Raw genomic sequence first — 24120 nt, forward strand, 5'->3', positions numbered from 1 at the left:
ACGAGGGTGTATCATTCTTCTGGGGGTTATGAAGTGAGAGAGATGCTGTGTGTGAGGGAGAGCCAGATCAGAACTCTGCTCAGAGCAGTTCCAGGCTGCTCATGAAGGCATAGCAGCTGAAAGGGGCAGCCTGTGGGTGGCTCAGTAAAGGGAACAGCAGTACAAAGTCAGGACATGCTGAAAGCATGGAGGAGAGTGGCAAAGTCACCCTCTGTGAGGGAAAAGGACAGCTTCCAAGCTACCCGGGAAGTGTTCTTTTTCTGCTGCTTGCTTTGTTGTAAATACACAAAAGTAATGTATTGTCATTTACTTGTGGTTCCTTCCAGTAAGAAAACCTCCCTGTGTGAAGCCATCATGTGGTTTCAGCAGTCCTCTGGCAAAAGGCACACTATGTACAGCTGAGAGGATCTTAGCTAAATTATATATCCAGCATCTAACTGCAATGAAGAGAGAATCAATTGTAAAGATTTAGGGAAAAGCAGGGCGGGTTAGGACAACTGCAGTGTGCTGAGTGTTGGTGCATTAAAGAAAAAACTTACTTGGACAGGGATACATAAAATAGATTTTATATGCATTTTCAGCAGCTGTGAATTAAAACATAAATACAATCTGGCTGGAATAATTAATTCTCAGGTGGTTGTTGTTGTTATGAACTTGGAACTGTAAATGAAAGAGCTGAAAGCAGCTTTTAAATGAGCAATTTCTTACTGCAGCCATGGACATAATTTGTACTGCACAGAGCATTGCTTTGCTGCTGCTCTGATTTTTACCCTTGAGTCAGTCACCTTCCAGTCTGCTTCCTCTTGGTCGTTGTTAATAGAATGCCTTTTTGATTACAGAAAATTGGTTGATACACTTCTTTAATGAAAATGCCAGACAAATGCTCCTTCTTGGAACTGACATCAGGAATGTTATACAAGACATTCTTAAATATGCTGGCAGCTGCCCTGAATGTAATGAAATCATGGAAATTAGAAGTATTGCTCTCTCTGTGTGGCCAGCTCAGGACTGTTTTCAGTGTGTTACCCAGTTTTGCTGTGAATTTCAAAAGGAATCACTTTTCATTAGGTTTCCTTGGGACATTCTTGAACTTGCTGATAATTTCTGCAATCAGAAAAATTACCCTGATATCCTAAGGTATTACTCCTTTGTTTTGGATTGCACACAGTTCCTCATGCCTGCATCCCCAATACCACACTAAATCATTCCTCTTGCAGCAGAGAGCTCACAATCTTCAGAAGATCGATAACTTTTCTGGTAGAAATGATGAAATCCTGGTCCCACTGCAGCCAGCAGTAAAATTCCCACAAACTTCAGTGGTTTGGATTTCACAGGCACTTTTTGGTCTGCTCTTGTATGACACATTAGTTAATCCTTAACACGTTCTTAGTACAGAAGGTGTGTGAATGCAGGGAAGTTGGGGAGCAGCAGGGGTGTACCCTGGGTTTCAGTAGCACCTTTTTCTGCAGGGATCACAGAGCAGCTTCAGACAGGTGAGACCACAGCAGAGTGCAAGAGATCAATATTTCAGTGTAAAGTGCAGGGAGCAGAAGGGAAGGATGTCTGGGGGTGTGTGGAAGGGTATATGGAAGCACTCCCTGGCTCCCACCTTACCTTCTCTTCATCTGTGTTTTTTTCACCTGTTGCTTTTTTGTAGCCTTGGTGTATTTCCATCACATACTCTGATTTAGAGTTTTCCCAGGTTAATTAATTTCCTTTACCTGTTTTTTTAGCACTCTAGCTTCTTCCTTAGCTTTCTTTGTTGGAGGTTTGCAGAACTCCCTAAAGTAATTGCAGTTGCATTCCTTTGAAGTAGTAATATTCCATTCCTGTCAACAATTAATAGCAGCATTAAGCAAGAGTCAACTGACTAAAAACCTAGTCCAGATTCATGTGCTGTCACTTAACACTTGGTGTTGGAACTAGTGAGTTCTGGCTTGGGGATGAGGAGCTGAAAGGACTGGGGCTGCCTTGGCTGGGAAAGGAGGCATGGAAAGCTGTTTGCACCTTCTTTGTTCTCCCTTCCTGCTCAGCTTGGCCATGCTGTTAGCAGTGGGCACAGAGCTGGCAGGGTTTGCTCCCGTGCTCTGCTGTGGGTTTATTCACTGAGCAGGCTTTCACTGCAGGAGCCATGCTGTAAGAAACAGGGATGGGGGCTGAGGGATGACCTGCACTGAAGGTGGGGTCACTGTGAGGCTCAGAGAGACAAGAGCTGCTGTGAAAGAACGGCCTGGAGGTGGAATAGGGCATCTCTGTCACTTGAGATGCCCAGCCTTGCCAGGCACCCTCATTTCTGGCTGCTGCTGTTGGCACAGGGCTGAGGCATTGAGCAGAGAAAGCTTTCTAATGCTTGGAGGGGTCCTGGAGGGCACAGAAACCTGCTGGAGGCAGATTTCCATCTGCATTAAGCGATGCAAACAAGATGGTTTCTGGCATGAAAAACCTTCAGTTGAGACATCAGATCATTAGGAATACTATGGCCAGAAGCTTTCATAATAAATTACTGTAAAGTTATGAAAGATTGATCTTTTTTGATTTCAGAGAAAATAAATCAACAGTATGAAGTCAGCTCTGTTACAGTTTCAAACAAGAGACTATTACCCTTTGCCCGAAAGATCAGAGACAAATTACTATTTTTACTTTACATTCTCTTGATGAGGATAATGATAAACATCTGTCACTTTGCTGCTTAGCCAGTTACCTATCTTATTGCAATCTGTAATTTAAAGAATAAAAAAAAAAAAACCAAAACAAAAAAAAAAACCTGCACTTTATATAGACAGCAAAGAAGAAAAGAAAGAGAATAGATGTCAAATACGGGGGAACTGGGAAGGGGGCATTTTTGGTCTGTAGTTATTTGGCTAAAATCTGCAGATATATGAGAGATGTATGGTTTTTTATTTCTTTGGTATTTCACAAGGAAAATTACCATTAGTTTTCCTTTAGACATGGAGGCTAAGGAAAATAGTCTTTGCACTGTGACTTGGCTACATGCAGTTTATTAACAAAAAGATTAAGGTTTTTAAGGTAGTGTCTACCAGTGTTACAGCATTGAAAATGCTGTTTTCATCAAGAGCCCTTTCAGTGTCCTCCACAGTCACAAGATTTTTAGGAAGCACAGCTAATTGTTTTTAAAGATCAGCTGCTTTTCCAGTAATTCACCCGTACTTTTGAAAGTTCTTTTACAAACACTCCGTTTTGTTTCTAAACGGTACATTGGGTCTTATTTCTTAACAAAACTAGAACTTAACACATCACAAACATTCCGTTTCATTTAGGCTGGACTGGCCAAGCTGTAGTTTAACAGGTTACAAGTGCTCTACCTGGCAATGGTGCGTGAGCTGAAGCAGACCCTGCACTAGGGCATGAAAGCAGGAATCCCTTCTTGGCCCAGTTTCCTGCAGGGAGAAGCCTCTTTGGTGACATGTTTGCATATTTAGCACTAATGGCCTTTCACTGGTGGGTTTGATACTGATCTCAGCTGCTCCAGAAATCTTTAAAGCACCAGCCATGTGCCAATTTTAGCTAAAAGCTCTGTTGTAAATGGAGCTGTGCTGGCAGGGCTCTGGCTGATGCATAGCTCGTTCTCCTTGCTGGCTTCTTCAGTTTTGCAAGTGCTTTCTGTTGCTTTGTGTTCCTCAGTCCAACGCCAGGTTGGATGGGGCACTGAGCAGCCTGGTGTGGTGGGAGGTGTCCCTGCCTGCAAGGGGGGGTGGAACAACATGAGCTGCAAGCCTGAAGTACTTTGGCTGAAGTCAAAAAATCTTTGAATTCAAAAAGCTTCTTCTTTTCCAACCAAAAGCACTTTGTGGTTCTATGATTTTATGCTTCTAGGTACCCACAGAAGCATGCTCAGATACTCAGGTACTCAGATTTAGATTTTACAGTGGTGCTATTAATGCTCTGGCAGTTGTTTTCAGGGAGAAGTTTAATATCAGAGTTTGAGGAATGTTATTCTTTGTACTCTCTGGGCAGAAATTCCATTCTTTTGGCATCTGCAAGCCTCGGACAGCAGTTTGATTTTCACCAAAATGTTACTATTTTTCTTTTGCGTTTACCTATATTTATACAGCCAGACTGAGGCAAGGTATAGATCTTTTAGCTTCCAGTTAAAGTTCCTGCTATTTAATTAGGTCAGCTGTTTACATACAAAGAAGTTTTTTTCTCTCCAGTGAAAAAGAGACTTCAAATACATAATTCAGCCTTGAGCATTGGAAGCAATGATGCTTTTGCTGTTATCTTTTATAAACCCTTTGTTTATATAAGTGCTATTCACATCTAACAAGTCTGAGACTGAACTGCAAAATTTGTCACAAATAAATAAATAAGCTTTAAATAACAAAGGTGGGTTTAACCCACAGAAGGATAAAATTAAAAATCCAGAGTTATGGTGCTGCCTTCTTGCATGGGTCCAGCTGGCTGAATGTGAATGGTAAAAGATTTTATAAGTGTTGCAGTAAGTGATCTGAAATAATTTATCGGTGCGACATTTACCACTGTGTATCTTTGTCTGAAAACTTTCTTTAACATAAAATTAAAATTTGTGTGGAAATACACGTGCTTTGTGCAAAAGGTCTCATTTGGCATTAAACTTTAAAGGTCCAGATTTCATGATGCTGAACACCAATGTTAAATAAGACTAGAGTTCATATTTTAACCTGTGGATAGTCTTTGTAAGAGTTATGTTGCTGGATTACTACAGTGTAAGTCCAGGGGTTTTCGCCCCAATATGTTTCAAGTTTACTTCAATCTGAAAGGCTTTTTTTTTTTCTTCTTTGTAGACTGAAACTGAAGAGAATGGCCAAGCAGATAATTTTTCAATGGACCCCCAGCTGGAAAGACAGGTGGAGACAATTCGAAATCTTGTGGACTCCTACATGTCTATTATTAACAAATGTATCCGAGATCTGATCCCGAAAACAATCATGCACCTCATGATCAATAATGTAAGTAGCAGCCACAGTTCTAAATCAGTTCAATATGTCTGTCAGATCTCTCACTCTCAAACACACCTCTGAAACACAGCAGCAACAGCAGCTACTAAAGAGAAGAATTAATGTCACACTCGTGGGCAAAATATTCCAATATTCCATAGAAGTTCTGCAGCCTTCTCGAAGGCTGGCACACTGCCTTGAGTGCTTATCTCAAAATCCTAAAGAATTAATTTACATCTTAATTAGAACATAAGTAATTATTTAAAAGTAAATCAAGGTGGGGGTGGTTTTGTTTTGGTTTTTATTTGATATCTTGCTTTTGGTATAACAGGAAAAGAAATTGGGAGCTTTGTGTGGGCAGCCTGGGAGAGCAGTGAAGCAGAGTTGTGCTTCTTTAGTTTTCCATCTGCAGGCCTTTGTCAGGGTTCATAAAGCAGTTCTTATTTTGTTTGGGTTTCTTTATATTTTCAGGTTACTATTTTCAAGGAATAAATCTGGAAGCTTTGGACAGTGTTGTTTAGATAAGCAGATGTGGTTGGTTGATTTATTGTGTGTGTCTTTCTTAGATCTGAAGATTATTTGGTTAAAAAAACTGCTTTGAGATACCATTGTTTTTCCACTGCAGTGGGATCTCAGCCTTCACATCCTGGCAGAGTTCTGAATGGACCTTGTTGAAACTTAGCTTCATATTAGTGCCACTGCTGCCATACAAATTAGTGATGGGACCCACACAGCCCCTGCTAGTTCTGAGCAGCACCATTTCTGAGAGGTCATCAAACAGTCAGCCTTTAGCAGTGCAATATGCTGTGAGGCAAATGTGATTAGAAAGTAGCATTTACTCTTGACTCAGAGCCACCTCTAGCCTTCATCTGATGGATTTCATTTGCCCTGTGGAGTTTGTGTTGCACTTAAGAGTTAGGTGGTTGGACAGGAAATTTCACTGGGATTTCCTTGTACATTTAATACAAGCAGAATTTTTGCATGAGGGCAAGAGATTTTTCATTAAACTTCTTCGGGTTTAGGGGAGTCAGAAAGTAAGTAATGCTCTCTAGTCATGGGTGAGTTTTTACAGAAAAACATGAGAACAATGGAACTGCCTTTTTTTCTGGAAATCAGCCATGCTCTAGTCTTCAGAAGTTGAGTGTGTGTCCTCACTGCTCTTTCCAGATCATTGCTAGCAGCTTGCTGCTTTGACTTAGCCTATCTCCAGTGCCCTTGGAAAGGCTGGGGTTTAGCTTTCATTTCATAAACAGCAGAGCTCAGTGAGCAGTTGCTTTTGAAAGCTTACATTAAATTTTCTGCCACTCACCTCCTCATCTGGAATCATTTAAGGGTCTCTGAAGTGTGTGCATCCCTCAGAAGTAGATTACTGTGAGATTTTGTGCTTTCAGTCTCATCAGCTGTTGGTGACACTGATAAAGCCTGCCAGGCTGGCACACAGAAACCACACACTTAAAATATCACCAACCTTTCAGCTGACCTCACAGTCCCCAGCTGCATTTGGGCTTCCCAGTGAGCTGATGCCTACACCTCCATCCTAGAGGTTAAATGTGTGCCAAAAAATCCAAACATTTTAAAGAACTGTGAAGAGTGACACTAGAAGCATTAATGAATTTCTTCCTGTACAGCATAGGCAGTAAAATACCATATTGAAAACAATAGGTAAAATAGCAATTTTTAAAAACCAGGGCTATTGAAAAGAGAAAGAAATGGTTGAATCAAGAGTGCTGAGCCCTGCCAAAAAGTTGTGCAAAGATCTGGAAAGGAGTGGAGCTGTGATGGAAGGTGGGTCCTGTGAAGTTGTGTGTGTTCCTTGGAGTATTCAGAAGTCCAACCCATCCACCAGGAAAGTGAAACCACCCGCTCCCCCCCCCCATTAATCAACATATTTTGTATTTTCTGCTGCCCCACCATGTTGCCTCCAAAACTCTGGAAACAAATCGATCCCAAGGAATTTGTTTCCATGACAATTGCAACCTCCCAAGTTTTCCTAGAACTTCCTTTCCACTTTGCGGGCCCATAAACAAGTACTTTAAATTCAAGGAAAGTATCAGATTCAAACTCAGTGTACAGAAAATAATTACATGCTGTCCCTGAGCATATTTTGGGGCCTAAGCCTACATTGTTGTATTCCAAGTGTATCCCTTGTTCTTCCCCTAGGGTGGATGTTGATTACCTTAAAAGAAAATACGTTTACCACACAGAACTGCATTGAGTTACCATTACCAATTCAAACATGCCCAAACAAAAAACACATACACAAGTTTGTGTTTCATGGTGCCTTGGTACCCTGGATTATACAAGAGGGGTGGTCCTAAGAGTATTCAGTGTATGCTCCATGAACAGGGCTGACAGTGATCTCAGCTGAGGAGAAAAACTCCAGAGGACTTGTTGCTGCCAAGGAATGGCTTGTGTTTGCATTTGAGGCAGTGCCATGTGTTGTCTTCCCACTGAGGAGGTTCCAAGCCCACCTTGCCCCATTTCAGAGTGCCAGGGCAGATTTGGGGCACTGGCATTTGGATGCTTGCTGTGGTTCAGCTTTGACTGATGTCTGTGAAGGAAAATGTTTTAAACCATTCCTGTGGGTCTGCTTTCCAGAAAGGAGCAAATATGAGCAAGCATCACTTTCCCTTCCATTTCAAGCTGGAGAAAGCTCTGGTGGAAGATCTTCCTCTGTCTAGTACAGCACAGGAGGGCAGGAGGCTGATCCAAGATCCATCCTTAACACAGCAGTCTTCCCTTTCCAGAGGAGTTCAGGCATTTACTCAAATCCTCTGCCAGTGACAGACAGGGACCTCTCATGATAATTGTCACAGGCTGATTTTTTTCAAATAGATATTTGTGGTTTAACAATGCCTTTACAATCAGCTCTGGCCTTAATCTAATTTTAGGACTTCTTTTTTTGAAGTGATGCCATTAAAATGCTCATTTCATCGAGCAGAATGTGATGCTGTTTAACTATGATATCTGTTTTTAATGTGGAGTTTTTGGCAATCACAAGGAAAGTAGTGTACTCTGGCTCTTGATCAGTACCATCTACTGGAAAACAGCATGAAACTCATGGAAAAATTTTGCAGGCTTTGCTAAGAATTTGTGCATCTCCTGTCATACGTGAATGGGAAATGACAGCCAAGCCCAGGCAATATGGTTTTGCTTCCCTCTGAGCTCTGTCCTGGCTGCCTGCTCATTGCTGGTGACCAGAAAAGGTCCCATGGCTGTGCTGGCTCACTGCTCTCACTGACCTTGTCTAAACACAAACATTGCCTTAGTCTCGCTGTCAGGCTTTAAATCACAAACTAGCACAAACCCATGTGCAAACGGAGCTCCGGTTTATGTAATCAGAATCCTGGGAATGTATTGTCATCAGTATCTCCAGCTCAAAAAGGCTTTATGGAGCAAAGCACCAGATGAGAAATAGATCAGAATAGCAACAAGTCTCAAATGCAAGGATTTAGTAGGTCAGCAGTTGGTCTGTTTACCACAGTCTTATTTAATCAGAGTACCTCTAGCTTTTTATGTCTCTTAATGTGGCCCAGGTTTCTATAACCAGGGCAGGCATAGCAGGAAATCAATATAGTAAATTAGATTACTTGGAGACTTCTCCCTTCAGTTTGAATGTGTGTGGATGGGTTATTCAGAATCTGACAGACTTGCTGGAAATTCCAGACTTGCTGGAATTTATCCTACAGTAGGATAAATTGTTGCAAAGAAAGTAATTGACAGGTATGCCATAAAGCCTGAAAATTCCCATTCCCTGGGGAATTTGTATCTGATGGTACTACCATTTACTTCCCAGTCAGCCCTTTAGAAATGCCCAAAATGCCAGCTGGCTCCTGGGAAATGAAGTGTAAGCAGAGGTGTCACCTCAGAGATGCAGAATTGCAGCAGAACTGGTGTAAGGCAGTAAGAAAAACTGATTCAATCTCCTGCTTCCATTGATCTCCCCTGCATTTGTTCAGCATTGTATTTTCCATAGAGACTTTTGTTTATTTCTTTGGTGGTTTGGATTATTTTTTCTTTCTGTCTGATGAAACAGGTAAAAGAATTTATCAACGCAGAGCTGCTGGCTCACCTGTATTCTTCTGAGGACCAGAACACTCTGATGGAGGAGTCGGCGGAGCAGGCGCAGCGGCGGGACGAGACCCTGCGCATGTACCAGGCGCTGCAGGAGGCGCTGGCCATCATCGGCGACATCAGCACCAGCACCGTGTCCACCCCTGCTCCCCCGCCCGTGGATGACTCCTGGCTGCAGCAGGCACGCAGGTGAGCAGCCTCACAGCTGCACTGCCATGAAACCCAGCACAGGCACACACGTGCTCTGTTGTGAATGCACGGCAAGCTCCATGGCAGAGGAAAACAATGCAGAGGTGTCACCTCAGAGATGCAGAATTGCAGCAGAACTGGTGTAAGGCAGTAAGAAAAACTGATTCAATCTCCTGCTTCCATTGATCTCCCCTGCATTTGTTCAGCATTGTATTTTCCATAGAGACTTTTGTTTATTTCTTTGGTGGTTTGGATTTTTTTTTTTTCTGTCTGATGAAACAGGTAAAAGAATTTATCAACGCAGAGCTGCTGGCTCACCTGTATTCTTCTGAGGACCAGAACACTCTGATGGAGGAGTCGGCGGAGCAGGCGCAGCGGCGGGACGAGACCCTGCGCATGTACCAGGCGCTGCAGGAGGCGCTGGCCATCATCGGCGACATCAGCACCAGCACCGTGTCCACCCCTGCTCCCCCGCCCGTGGATGACTCCTGGCTGCAGCAGGCACGCAGGTGAGCAGCCTCACAGCTGCACTGCCATGAAACCCAGCACAGGCACGCACGTGCTCTGCTGTGAATGCACGGCAAGCTCCGTGGCAGAGGAAAACAATGCATCTGACTCCCTGTTCTCAGAAGGATAATTTATTACTTTATTTTACTATATTATATTAAAGAATGCTATACTATACTAAAAAATACAGAAAAAATACTTACTAAATGCTAAAAAAATAATAATAAAAACTCATTACTCTTTTCAGAGTCCCAACACAACTTGGCCCTGACTGGCCAATAAGTCAAAACAACTCACACCATAGTCCAATCAAGCGATCACCTTAAATAGTAAAAAATACAGAAAAAATACTTACTAAATGCTAAAAAAATAATAATAAAAACTCATTACTCTTTTCAGAGTCCCAACACAACTTGGCCCTGACTGGCCAATAAGTCAAAACAACTCACACCAGAGTCCAATCAAGCAATCACCCTAAATAAACAATCTCCAAACACATTCTACATAAGCACAACACAAAAGAAACAAATAAAATAAGAATTGTTTTTCTTTTCTCTGAAGCCTCTTGCTACCTTTCAGCTTCCCAGGAGAAAAACCCTAGGCGAAAAAAATCATGGTCAGAAATGTAAATGCCACAGTGGTCAGCCTGACTGTCTGGGGCACTGCCACTGTCTTTGTTTCTTTTTATTTAAGTTTGGGATTAAATGTGTGAGATGGTATTTTATGTTCGGATGTTTATTAGTTTTTATCTCTATTACAGTTTTACAAACTGTGAGTTCTACAGTGCTTCACTCTAACAAACTAAAAATGGAGTTGTATTTCTTTTTCTATAAGGTTTTTTAAAGGTAAACTGTCTAATTAAGAAATGACAAATTATTTTTACTTTTAACTTAATAACTAATTACTCATGGCCTATAATGCGGACTTTTTTATTTAATTATACAATACTACTCAAACTTATGAAGAAAAAGGTAAAGAAGAAGGACTAGATTCTGTCTACTGCATTCTAAAAATTTAAGTTTTCCACCATGTGATATTACACACTTCTACTCAAACTCCACACCCACAATCCCAGTTCTGTCATTCCATTTTGGAAGCCTTCTCCATGGCCTCAGGTCAACCCAGTGTTCTCTTGAGGGGCAGTGCCTGTCAGCACAGAAAATCTAAAATTCTCAGTGATCAGGATTCCAACAAGATCAGGAGCTCCCTCCCTGCCTGTCTTTTTGGGAAGATGCTCCTCCAGGTCTTAATGACATCTTAATGATTAAGGAAAATCAACACATTTTCCCATATATAATGTGGGAATATTCCCATATATAATATGGGAATATGTTTATATATATAAACACATCCACCTGTTTAGTGGGTATGTTTATGTGAGCACCAGACAGGATATTTGCCTTGCAAAAGACCATCCAGTGGACTTACAGCTTCTCTGATGCTTCAAATAGCAGCTGCTTCTGTCACCTCAGTTTTGTATCCACTTGGCCTCCTTTTACAAGCTGTTAAAATTCATCATGTCAGGCTCCATGTCCTAGAGATTCTACTTAACAAAACGTTATTAGGACTTGAATAATAAAATACATTTTATTCACCTCTTTGCTTGTGTGCTGTCAGTGGGAAACACGTGAGGCTTAATTGTATGTGATCCTCTGACACTGACAGCCAAGGAAAATGCCAATAAAAAACATCTGTCATAAGTTTTAACTTTTGTTTAAAGTAAAGTACAATACATCAAAGAAAACCCAAAACCCTCACCCCTACCTTACTGAACTTTTAAAATCTCTGATATTTCACCAGATCACCTCCTCCAAGTCCTTCAACTCCGAGGAGACCTACCTTGAACAACCCCCCAACCAGACCTTTATCCGGCCGAGGACCCGCTCCTGCCATCCCCTCTCCAGGCCCTCAGTCGGGGGCTCCCCCCGTCCCGTTCCGCCCAGGACCTCTGCCTCCATTTCCCAGTGCTGAAGGCCATGGAGGACCCCCCCAGGTTCCCTCTCGGCCCAGCCGGGCTCCTCCCAGCGTGCCAAGGTAAGAGGTTTGGTGTTGCTGGGGGTGCCATGGTTCTCTCCCTCTGGCACCACAGACTCTGCGCTGCTCCGTGGGTGGGAAGGCGAGCGCTGCTGCTGAGAAGGGCTTGGAGCAAAGCAAAGCTGGGCATTCCCTGCACACTCAGAGGTGTTTGATGGAACTGCTTTTAGCACATACCCTCTTTGAAAAGATAGGAAGTTTTTTCATTTATAAAAATTCTAGTCAGTCAGTTGGAGGCCCCTGATTTGCTCACATTAAGAACCCCAGTTCTGGTGGTGTTGTACCCTTATAAGTGACCAGAGAGGTTGCCCATCCCCGGGAGGAGAGGGGCAGGGGTACAGCTCCTCACTTCTGCCCTTCTGAACCCTCACCAGAGGAAGCAAGCACTCTGCTGGGAGAGAACAAGAGCAATTCTTGTAGAACCAGTGGAACAAACTGGTAGGAGTCTGATTCTTGTCCTGCAAAGCCACTAATTTCCAGTTGGAAGCAGTCCCTGGTTGTCTGATAGAGTACATCATACATACCAAGCAATTAGTTAAGGAACAAGATTATCTTCAGTGCATTATTTCCTTTCCTTCTCAGGGCTTAGCATTTATCAGGGCCTTTTAAAGTAGCTTTGCATATTGTATAATTTTCTATGGCATTGATTGCTTTTTTATATGTTATATGAATAGAATGTCCTTAATGTTTATTTTCACAATGATGTAATACACTTAATCACTTATATATATATATTAAAACCTCTGATTCTGAGGGATTCATTAACTTTCTAAATTATGAGAGGCGTGGGCAGATAAGGCAATGTTGGAACAAAGGGGTTTCTCCATTTTTGATAAATTAGCTGTTACATTCAAAGTACTCACAGTTCAGGAAAAAAAAAGAGCCAGCTAAATAGGAACAAAAATAAAATGTGCACATTTTCAATTTTAAAAATGGTAATTGAGAAGAGAAGCTTTGGAGAAGAATTTTCTTTTAAATAGGTGAGATCTGTCATAGTTGTCAGTAACTTAAATTTGAGGCTCAGTGTTTCTAATATAATTACCCTTTATAATAGAAAGCATAAATAAATGAGGTATATCAAAGGAAGGAAGTATTTTTATATATTTGCTATGAAAAGGGCGTTGTGGCATCAATGTCCAGCCATGAAATACTCTTTCACCTTAGTGAAAATCCTGTAGCTTGCAGCAGGGACCGCTGGGGAGAACCTGGAATTACCTTTCCAAACTTTGTGCTGGAAGGGAAGAACCCAAGGACCATCCCCTTGCTGGGAGAGCCTGGGGTGCTGGCCCTGCTGCTTCCTCTGTGCCATCAGGGGCCACATCAGTGGGGTGCAGGGCTGAGGTGCAGTTGTGCCAGCTGTGCCAGCAGAGAGAACCATGGCTCCTGTGCCCTGCCCTGCAAACAGCGCGTCTCCCTCCCGTGCCCGCCGCGGCTGTGCATGGACGCTGCTTCCCCAGGGTGCCTTGCCAAGAGCATGTCTGCTGATCGTCTTCCTCATGCCAAAGGGATAGGTGGGATGGAGACCAGAAAGGAATTTTCTAGCACGCAAAAGGCACATGGGTAAGCAGCTTGGGAACGCCTCAGTCCGGGAGTGCCGCTGGTGGCGTGAAAAGCAGTGGCGGATAAAGGAGGTCAGTGATTTTTCAAATGCTGTAGCTGGATACAGAATTGAATGTGAGACTGCCTGACATTTTTGTGGAAAAAAATAATCTGCAATACACATCTTCTGGACTAGATCCTAGTTCTCTCCTTTAGAGCTATGAAAGCCTCAGACAGAAAAAAATCTCAACTGTTAAAAAATGAAGGAAGGGTTTGCCATTCTGCTGAAACTTCAGGTTTCTTCTGCTGACTAAACTGCGAGGGAGGAAATCCCAGGGAAGGGGCTGCAGGGGAAATCACCTGAGGGGGACAGTGTGGCCAGCTCCTGCGCCTATTAAATGTTTCTTTTGAGCCCTGGAATTTCAGTTACGCTTGGTCTGGTTTTAATAACAGCCTTTGCAGGATCATAGGAAATTGACTCAGAAAATGGGTCTGAGATATTAAAGGGGGAAAAAAGAGTTTTGAGGAAGAGTTCTCGTGGAAACTTGAGCTTTTTCTGTGACTTATTTTTGAACTGGGGTGCTGTGCTCTGACTGTTCCACCACCATTTTCTGCAGTGATTCCTTGAAGTGCTGGGATCTCTCTTATCTAGGAAAATAGTTTAGCTTCCTGAGAAGAAAGTAGTATTTTTAAAGTTTATCTCCCTTTCCAAAGGAGTTTTCTGTTGCAGCCCCTGTCCCTGTCATATGGAGCTGAAAATCCTGACATGCTGAAGAAATACAAAGTTTCCATTTTCTCCTTTTCTGCCTTAAGATAAAAAGATCATTTTCAGGGGTAAGACTTGGACTGTCCTTGTCCAGTGAGCAGATTAGCACACGTTTGATGTGGAAAATTTGGCACCTTACTGTGAGATACAGCCCTTCTTTGAAAACATAAGTTTTTTTCTTCTACTTTATTAGGATTTATCAAAGGAATTGTACAGAAATGGTGAGCTCTTGGCATTCTCTCACTGTTCCTTAATGTACAGGGAAAGGAAAAGAGTTAGGAGAGCAGGAAATAATTTTCTTCCCTGCTTCGCTCTGATTCTAAAGCTGGTTTGGGTTATGTGCTCTGAATATTTCTGTAAGGAAACAGAAACTATTTGCATGATACATGCCTCTTTTAATTAATCCCACTTGAGGTGGGTGGATCTCTCCCAGCAAAGCCTGTGAGTAAAGGCCCCTGGCTTTAAGGGCTTGATGCCAAAGCATATATGATTTGTGAAATAGTCCCCACTGCCAGAATCTGGATTATTCCCCCTCTCTTTAAAAAGGCTTCAGTAGTATTTTGAAAGAAAATGCAGCTGTGTGCTTGCCATGGTAGGATGGCTTTAAGCAGGCACCAGAAGCACTTCAGCTCACCCTGATGTGTGTTTGCCTCCCTGTGTGGAAAGCCTGATCTTGACCAATTTAAATTCTACTGTGGATGCCTGATTTTTAGCTTTTAAATGTCCTGAATGGGAATTTCAGCTTTGCCACAAGGAAAACAATTGAATTGGAACTGTTTTTTCTCTTGGCAGCAGAGCCTGTGGTGTTTGTGGGGGTGGAAGGGTGCTGCCCTTTTCTCCCTGTGTCCTGCTACTGTGGATTCAGCAGGGCTTTCCCAACAAAGCCCTGCTTTGGAACCAGGAGATGGTTCCTGATTTTGTTACTCAGACAAAGGTGACCCCACAGGAGGTGAAACCCTGGAGCACGTGTGTCACCCTCAGGCAGGCTGGGGCTGCTCCCCAGGGGCTGGGGCTGCTCTTTACACGTGAGGCAAGTCGTGGGGAGAAAATTCACTTGTGCTGCTCACACACTGTCCCTGCAATTTACAGTACACAATTCCACCCACAGCCAGCCAGCAGGGAAGGCAGCCCCACTTTGTTATGCCACCAAGGCTAATTCCATCACCTGCTGTGCTGGTGGCTAATCTACCTTGTAAGCCACCATTACATATTTCTGCCAAACTGGCAGGAAAAGGTACTTTTATCTGACAGTAATTGCAGTTAGAAATTTGCAGACAAAGTCAGGAGCAGGGCAGAAAGCATTACTGCCTGACGTCTCCCAGCCCACAGGCTCCCACTCAACTCTTTGGTTGCCAAATATCAACCATTCACAAAGTTTTCTCTGATGGATATTTATGGATTAGAGTTCTTTGAAAAGATTTAATGAAATGCCTAACCCTGTGCATTGAATGATAAGGGGATTTTGTGCAAAAATTGCACATGATCCTCTGAATAAAATCTGTCATAGGGCATAGGCATATAAGGCCAGAAGGGTTATCCTGCCTGAGCCTGGGAATCTTCTTTCTCCTGAAAGTTTGACCTTGCAGCCTTAAAAGCTTACTACTGTATTTTTTAATGGAATATAAATTGTAATCAAATAGTCATTGCACCAAATTCTTCTGGCAGGATGAGTGAGAGCCCACCTTAGAGTGTTTGCATGCTGACTTGGATGATCTTAATCTGAACACCCAAGTAGGAGAGCACAGCTCTCTGTCCTCTTTGAATGGATGTTTGGCAGAAATTATATTCAAAAAGTATAGTCTGCAATTAGGATTGTTTCATGCAAGCAAAGAGACAAAAGTGTTACATGGACTGAATTCAAATTCCTGCTGAACCTCAGGAGAAAAGAAAGCCAAAGAATAATTTAATTTAATTCTGCATCTCATGTCTGTGATCAAAAGAATATACAGCTACATGGACAAAGCCAGAGCCCCTCCCAGGGGCAACACTGCCCTTCTGTAGTCAGTATGTTTCCAACTCTGCCTGTCTGAGGACCCCAAAATCACAAGACTTAGGAGAATATCAGTTATTACTTTATTATTTCTGGGATTTCTGCCCAGAGTGGGGACAGCCCTGTGTAATTTGTTACCAGTCTCATGTACATTTCTTGTGGAAATGCACACCCAGTAATGTTACTTCGGCTGCTGGCTGCTTCGAGCAGCAGCAGACTCCATTTATTTTCTCTTATCTCTTAGAAGGAAGCTCTGCATTTTCCCCTCCTCCACTGTGTCCTTTTTCACTATTTTCCCCTTTTTTCTCAGCCTTTCCCTCTCTGTCCCTTTCTTGACCATCCTGTTTGCTTCCTCTTTCACCTCCTCCTTTCACTTGGTTTCCTGCCTGGTACATTTGTCTCCCTTCCCCATGTATTCCTTCCTTTCCTTCTCACCATCTTGTCTCGGTTTCTTTCCAACTTATTCCTTCCCTGCCACCTTTGTAAATCTGTCACCTTGCATTTCTGTCTTTTAGAGTTTTTCAGACAGTTTTCAAGCCATAGAATGCAATATTTGGCAATCTTTCTTAACAGCAGCCTGGTGGCAGTGGCTGTGACACCCATGAGAAACACGAGCTCCTCTGCTTGGGGCAGTCACACTGCCAGGTGCAAACCTGGGCTCATCTTGCAACTTTGGTCATGGGATAGAATCAAACAGAATCACAGAATCCTTTGGTTTGAAAGAGACCTTTAAAGGTCATCTAGTCCAGCCCCTCTGCAACGAAGAGGGACAACAGAAGCACTGAAAGAAGGAGCTTTCTGCATGGGGATAAGTATTGGAGGGCTTGGCCAGAAAACAGGTCCCAGCAGGTTGTAAAAACATGTAAAATGTCACAATACAGCAAGTCTGGCAGTTTCATTGTAATTCTGCAGTACAAATCTTATGAGAGATTTGGAATGGCATTTGCACAGAACTGATTCAGCTGCCTGAGCTGTAATGCCATGAGAGATACAGGAGAGTCTTCACTTCTGCTCCAGGAGCTTCAGTGATTGCTGCCCCTAAAAGGATGGCTCTCTTTTAGACTGGCAGTAGGATTTTGTTGCTGCCTTCCTTTATATTCCTCTCCCCCAGGTGACTGTCCTGAAGATTGAGGAAAACAAAGTTCATGGGATGCCAGACATTACAGCCTGGGTGCCGTGTCTGCTGCCACTGACTCTTAACCTCTCTCAGCATCTCCCTCCATCAGCCAGAGACAGGCTGTCCATAACTTCAGTGGCCCAGGAATTTTCTGATGGGCAGTTCACTGTGGCAGTTAACAGAAGTATCTGAAGAATCACTTGTTCTGCATAGAGTTGAGGTTTGATCTATTTACTGCATCTCAGGTAGCTGTAATTATCTTGAGTATTGTTCCTGAGCTACTTGCTCCTGCTTTATTCAACAAAAAATTGTTTTAAAACAAAGTGACATTCAACTAGGACTGTTGCAAGTCACTTTAAAAGGTCAGCAAAGAGGATCTGGCAGTGAAATGGCTTTTCAGTACTCTTAGTGTAGACCAGAGCTATGTGATGGGGAAGGGTAAGTAAAAGAGAAGCAAGATGGGGGAGGACAGAAAAACAAGGAACCTGAAAAGCATCAAAAAAGTGATTCTGGAATAACGATGATATTGCAAGTGCAGTCCTCAAACACAGTGGAGTGTCAGCTGATGCACTGAATGAATTTTAGCAAAAATTTGAGTTTGGTTTGGTTTTGTTTTTTTTTTTTCTTCCTTAGCATTTTCTCTCTCAAGATACTATTAGTAGAAGGAAGTGGTTTTATTTTTAACATCTCACTACTTGAAGAGAGCAGTTGTTTGACAGAAATACAGGAGTCTGAAGATGAGTTTTGTCCTGATAAACTATTTAGTTTCATAACGGAGTGCTTTAATAACAGTTGCCATTAAGACATTGCAGGATTAGAGTGACAGTGTTGAGCAGGGAATTCCTGCCTTGTCTGAGAGAGTGGGCGAAGAGCAGTGCATTTCTAGGCTGCCTTATGCTAGAAGAGAAAACATCTGAGAGTAAACAGAGAGAAACAGGCATGATTTGAACTTCCTGCACCTGCAGGCATCTTGAAAGGCTGTCTTGAAACTCTCCTGTCCCCTGCAAGCTGTGTTGGATCAGTAGTGAATGAGGGCACTCCATGGCTCCACTAACAACAGTGGTAACCCCATTAGTTGGCATCATGGACAAGAAGAGGTGCAACTCCAGCTGGAGGTGACAACCAGGACATTTGCTCCCCTTCTTGCACCAAGGTAAGTAAAGAGGAGAGAGGCAACAAGGCAGAAGAAGGTCAAAGCTGAGCAGGAAGGAAGAACAGAGATGTATTCAAAAGGGGGGTACATGGTTCACACTGATGGCAAACAGTGCAGCTCACACAGAGCAGTGCACAGGTCCTGAGCTGCTGTGAAAAGATCAGATGTTCTTCCTGCTGATTTTGTGGCCCTTCTGTTGTCATCTTCCCTACACAGAACAGCATTCTGAACGTTCCCACTCAGCACTCCTAACTTTCTCCATGGCCAGCTGTGACCCTCTGGGCCATCCTAAGCTAGGGTTTCTGAAAGGTTGGGACAGTATTCCACAGATGCACTGCACACTTGCTTACTTGACATGTTCCCTGCTGAAGGCAAACAAGAAAACACAGTTTCTTAAGAATAATCGTCTGTCTCGGTCACTCCGTTGAATTAATTTTGTGTTTATTCAAACTGAGCTTTTCATATGACACATTAATTCCCTGAAATGACTAATTTGAAAATGCAGTGTTCACATAAACATACAATATATTTGTATGTGTGTGTGATGGATGTTGATTTATTATGGTCATATAGAAAACATAGCTTGAGTTGTAGATAATAAATTATTCTGCTGGAACATCATCTTTTGGACCACATTGCCTCTGAAAGGAGTATCTGTATTAAGTTAAATCACAGTGGAACCTCACTAACCCTAGTGCTTTCAAACAGTGTAAGCCTTTGAATTCATGGAGATTTATTCTGCTGCAATGTAGTGGTGGCCAGTGGAAGGACACATTCTTCCCAATCACTCTTTTTTTTTGTTGTTTCTTTCAGTTAAAAGAAATAGCTATTTGATAAAACAGCATAATCTAATAACCTTAACTTGTTTATACTGAACAAAAAAATTCTTCCACTGAGAGAGCACTGTGCAGCAGGGTCATTTGCAGTTTTGGGGTTCAGCTGTAGGGACAGCTGAGGCAGTCCCTGGCAGTACAGTCTGAGCACACCCTCTGTGCTTTGTAGAGCCTGAGCTCAGCTGGAGAACTGCTTCAGAACTAGCAGCCACCCTTAAAAGCTGTGCTCTGTGCCCAAGGGCTGCCCTTCCTGACCTGTCTGACCATAGTGATCCTGTAGGCAACGCTTACTTACAGACATTTTGTGTTTAACAAAATGACATTTTCCAGTACAGAAAGAAATCTGAGCAATTTTCTCTCCCTTGGACCATTCCACTAGGCTAAGGGACTGTCTCAGGCAGATATTCCCCAGCTCCTTTCACCTTTCATCACCACTCCATGCAGTTTCTCATTTCCCCCATGATCACTGTCTCCTCCTGATCCCTGTCCATGATTCCTGCTTTACTCCTCCTAATGTCATCATGCTTTTTCTGCTTTTCCTGCTTTGTTATGACCTGTGTCACCAGGACCAAGTGCCTTTCCTCCCCCTGGCTTTCCCACTTCCACTCCCAAGCTGATGTTTGGGAGACTCTGCAGCAGCTGTGCTGCATTTGCTGTAGGACAGAATTTAAGCCTGCACAGACTGAAGACTAATTATGTCTACAAACCTAATTTGTTTTTGAACTATGATGGGTACAGTACTTTCACTTCTGGTTTGGATTGTCCTCCAAATCCTGAGGCTGATGGAGGTCAAGAGATGTCATATAAAAGTTAGGTTGACACAAGAACCAGTAAGAATAGAGGGTGTAGGTCTCTCAGGATCTCACTGAAACAGAGAAAACCAGAGAAACAGTACAAAAATATCAGTCACAGCATTATAACTTTTTCAGGAAAGTTACTTAGTTCTCAGGACCAAGCTACTTAGTTTTCTAAATAATCACCCAAACAGGAAACCAGATTTATTCCTCACCTGCAGTAAGTCACTGCACTCTTACCATATGTGTCGCATTCCAGGTATGTTCTGTCACCTAAAACAAGTTTGCCTGCAGTCGGTCTTAAAGCTGCTTAGAGATTTGAACTATTTTCTTGTTAAATTCTACAAAGACGATGTCACGTATCGGGGTACTCTGAGAGGGCTGCGTTACGGGGAAACCAAGATGATGGAAAAGGGAGAGAATAATGGGCTTCTGTTCACAGCTTCAGATCTATAGGATGTATCGTAAAATGGAGTTCTGTGCATGCCTTCCACAAGTGTTCTCTGGTGGTCACAAGCAAGCAAGAACGTCAAATATAAGTGGAAATGAAAGCCTTTTATTTCGAAGTCCTCTGGCTGTGCTGTGAGAAGCCATCTTCGAGCGGGGCCTCCCATGGTAATTACAGCCATGCTTTACTGAAAGCACATTTTGTGCACTCCGTGTGGGGAGCGATAGGACTTCTCAAAAGGCAAAGGCTCGAAGAACTCCCATATGTTTCTGATCTAATTTTAAGTCTAGACTTGCTTTATTTAGTTTCTTTTGCTCGGTATTTGCCTAGCTAAAGCTTTTAGGAGTTCTTTTAAAACTGGAAATGGGGGGGGGGTGGGGGGGGTGGTGCTGCTAAGGTTAAAAATAAATGTAAAAACTTTTCCTTTTTTAAAAAGTTTTTGCACGGGGGTAAGAGCTCCCCTCCGTTCAAAACCCCACTGAGCTCTTCAAAGGAGAAGTCTGTGCAGCAACATCAGGGAGTTATTAAATACATACTTAGTCCACAATTTTCATTGGTAAATTCTTTATGTCTGCTTAATGTGTGCTAGTTAGAAGTGATTCTTTTTGCAGACTCGTTTACTCAACCCCGGGGGGACCTATGATCTCCTTCCCCTTTAGCACCAACTTTTACAAACAGTTAAAAAAAAAAAAAAGGCAGCAAAACAAATAACAACAACCCCAAAGACAAGGGAATGAGTAAAACGGCCCGAAAACGCAGCTGAAATGTTGTCGACAAGAGCCGAAGGGGTTTGCCGCAGCAGCGCCGCTTCCCTCGGAGCTCTGTGCGGGCCGGAGCCGCCCCGCGGGCTCCGCTGCCCGGCCGCGATAACCGGGAGAGGGCCGGGCCGCCGTCTGCGCCGCTATCATCCGCGGCCTCAGACTAAACACTGAGCTGGCCTTAGTCACATATTTACTCACTGGGATGGCAGCTAGCGGAGCAGGCCTGCGGGGGAGGCTGTTTGTGCCCGCTTTCCCCGGGCGGGCTGGAGCTCCCCCTGCCGCTCTGCAGCTGAAATGTTCGGCCTGCCGCGGGCCGGCGGCCCCGGGCCGAGCCCCCGCTCGGCTGCCCCAGGGCTGTGCTCGCTGCCGCTGCCCTGCAGTCGGTGGCCGGCTCTGTTATCTCTAGGTGGCCCAGGCTCCTGCACCGCTCCGGGGGCTTCCAGCCACTGCTCCGGGCGTGAAGGAGCCGGGGGGAGACAAGAGACACGGGGCCTGGCCTCGCCTCTTGTTTTTGGGGTTGAGATTCATGTTAGGGAGTGAAAAGCGGTCTGAATGCTACTCCCAGTGTAGAAATGGTCACAGAATGATTTGTCACCTTGACAGGGAAGTCTGGGGCAGGCAACTTCAGGGCTTGTTCTTTCCTTCACTCCCACTCGAGCTCCAGCTTGCTGCTAGCTGATGCTGAGTGCCGGTGGCAGAGGAAGGGGAGGTCTGTTCCCAAGCTGAGCCCAGGGCCTCGGGAGCACGGTCCCTGGGAACCGCAGATACCCCAGGAGACTGCCAGCAGCAGTGGAGGGAGATGCTGCTGCTGCAGCTCTTTCCCCAGCGCTGCCTTTCCCAAACATTGCCCCTCCTCTAGGAGGCTCTGCAGGTGGAGGTCCTGCTGCCCCAGGCTGGTGTGGAGGGTTAAGGAGCTGGGAGTGCACGGCAGGCAGGCAGCAGCCTTGAGGGGCTGCAGCTGAGGAGGGCTCTGCCTGCTCCTCACGGATGTGCTGCCCATGCCCACCAGGTGTTTGTGTCACAGCATCCCAGACACACGTGGGAGCATCCACAGGCAGGTCAGAGCATCCACAGGCAGGTCAGAGCATCCACAGACGGGTCAGAGCATCCACAGACAGGTCAGAGCATCCACAGACAGGTCAGAGCATCCACAGGCAGGTCAGAGCATCCACAGGCAGGTCAGAGCATCCACAGGCAGGTCAGAGCTCCCCACACTGAGCACGCCTGTCTGTAGGGCAGTGCCACAGGGACAAGGATGAGTGGCTCGACAGCAGCTCCTCAGCAGAGCATCCCCTTGGGGAAATCAGCTTCTGAAGTGCTTGGTGCTCTGCATTGGGAAAGAGCTAATGGGGAGTTCTTCCCTTCGGGTCTGTACTGGGCTTGAGGGGAAATTCCAAGTAGTGGTCAGGGTGCAGTAACAGCCCTGGTTCAAGGGGGAAACGGGGCTTGGGCCTGACTGTGGTTCAGGTTTGGTTTGACTGATTATATCCAGGAAATCCTCCCACTGTGCTCTCCCTTTTCTGATCCTGCTGTGTTAAATGGCAATTTGGCTAAATTGCATTATTTGAATCTAGTGGGCTGCATTTAACCTGGTATTAAAATGCATGTTTGGGCTTTTAAATTTGATATGAAGACAGCTGTATGCATTTTCCCTTGTTTGTCAATTGCATACATATGATACGATGTTTTCAGTGAGCGCTAAACAATGCAATGTGAGGCATTTCAACAAAGGAATAATTTAATGCAACCCAGCAGAAATGCAGAGCCTTAGAAGTGGTTCTTTATGAAACTACAAATTTTGGAAATGGGTCCAGAAGACCTACACTGGAGCAACACAAGAAACAATAGTTAACACAGTAACATTTTTCCTGTAAGAAAAATACACCATGAAGAAATTATATTTTGCCTTTTTTTTTTTTAGTTTGTTGATTTACTTGAATGCTTTAGTTGGCATATTTTGTATTTGTTGCATGGTAGGGATTAAAATTCTCATTTCTTCACCAAAAGAGAATATTGTCGCACAAGATGCACTTTGAGCCAAACGAGATTTTTTTTTGTCAAGTGTAAATTTGTCTCACATATTTTGTTCCAGTTCAAAGAAAATTAACACATTGTTACATTCTTTTCATCTTCAGTTTAGCCTTAGCAGAATGAGACACGTTTCCTTCCTAATCTTCTTCAGAGCCACAATTGTCCCTACTTGCACAGGTGGAGGATGGGTTAGGAAGGGCTGCACATTTGTTGGGGCAAATTATTAATTTTTTATTATTATTATTATTATTTAAAAAATACTAATGAGCTCTGTTGGAGCTGATGGGAAGCAGCCTCAGCTCCCACCGGGTGCAGCCATGGGCTCTCCTGTGATCTGGGCTGGGTTAAGGAATAGAGAGAGAGTACCTGGTACTTCCTGCTAAAGAAAGGGAGCACAACCACATGGATTGGGATAAATGCAGCAACAGAGCACTGCTGGAGGTGCTGGACAGCTGGTGAGGGAGCAGGCTGGCTGGCAGGAGCAGTCTCTCAGGCTGTTTGTCCAGCACACAGCAGTGCCAGGCAGGGCTGTGCGAGCTGCTGTGGACAAGTGTCAGCTCAGACTCTGCACGGGCAGAGGTGGAATGGAGCATCAACAAAATACTCTTTGTAACTAAGCTGATGGAATTACCTCCACACAGCCCTGAGTGGACCTTCCTGCACACAAAAGGTAAAGTGTTACATAGCTACCAGAGGGACTCTGTCTACAGCTCCAGCAGAGCTGGGTGTTATCCTTGGTGAAGGGAGGGAGGGAGGGGTAGGTGCCAGCCTGGACTGCAGGTAGGATGTGCTTGGAGATCACACTGCTGCTAACTCTTGCTCTGGGATCTCTTCTCAGAGGATGACACAGTCCAAATTAAAATGCAGGGGTTGCAGTACACAGGAAAATTGAATGAAGGCACCTAAGTCTTCCCAAAAAAATATGTGACTCCAAAGCACTTGCTGAAGTT

General features: G+C 43.9%; 1 protein-coding gene across 7 annotated transcripts in view; it reads left to right on the top strand.

Annotated features, from left to right (window-relative positions):
* DNM3 (dynamin 3) overlaps positions 1-24120 on the top strand; it is a 174049-nt gene that overhangs the window by 143491 nt on the left and 6438 nt on the right. For 6 of the 7 annotated variants that reach the window (XM_039730221.1, XM_039730222.1, XM_039730223.1 and 3 more), the window contains 3 exons: positions 4782-4946; positions 8971-9197; positions 11505-11738. In XM_039730221.1, the coding sequence (XP_039586155.1) occupies positions 4782-4946; positions 8971-9197; positions 11505-11738 (626 nt within the window). Of the gene's footprint in view, positions 1-4781; positions 4947-8970; positions 9198-11504; positions 11739-18115; positions 21415-24120 lie in introns of those variants that run through there. The other variant, XM_039730227.1, reaches the window with a different exon arrangement.

The sequence above is a fragment of the Passer montanus genome, unplaced genomic scaffold (genome assembly GCF_014805655.1).
Source record: "Passer montanus isolate IOZ18808 unplaced genomic scaffold, ASM1480565v1 scaffold71, whole genome shotgun sequence".
Lineage (NCBI taxonomy): Eukaryota > Metazoa > Chordata > Aves > Passeriformes > Passeridae > Passer > Passer montanus.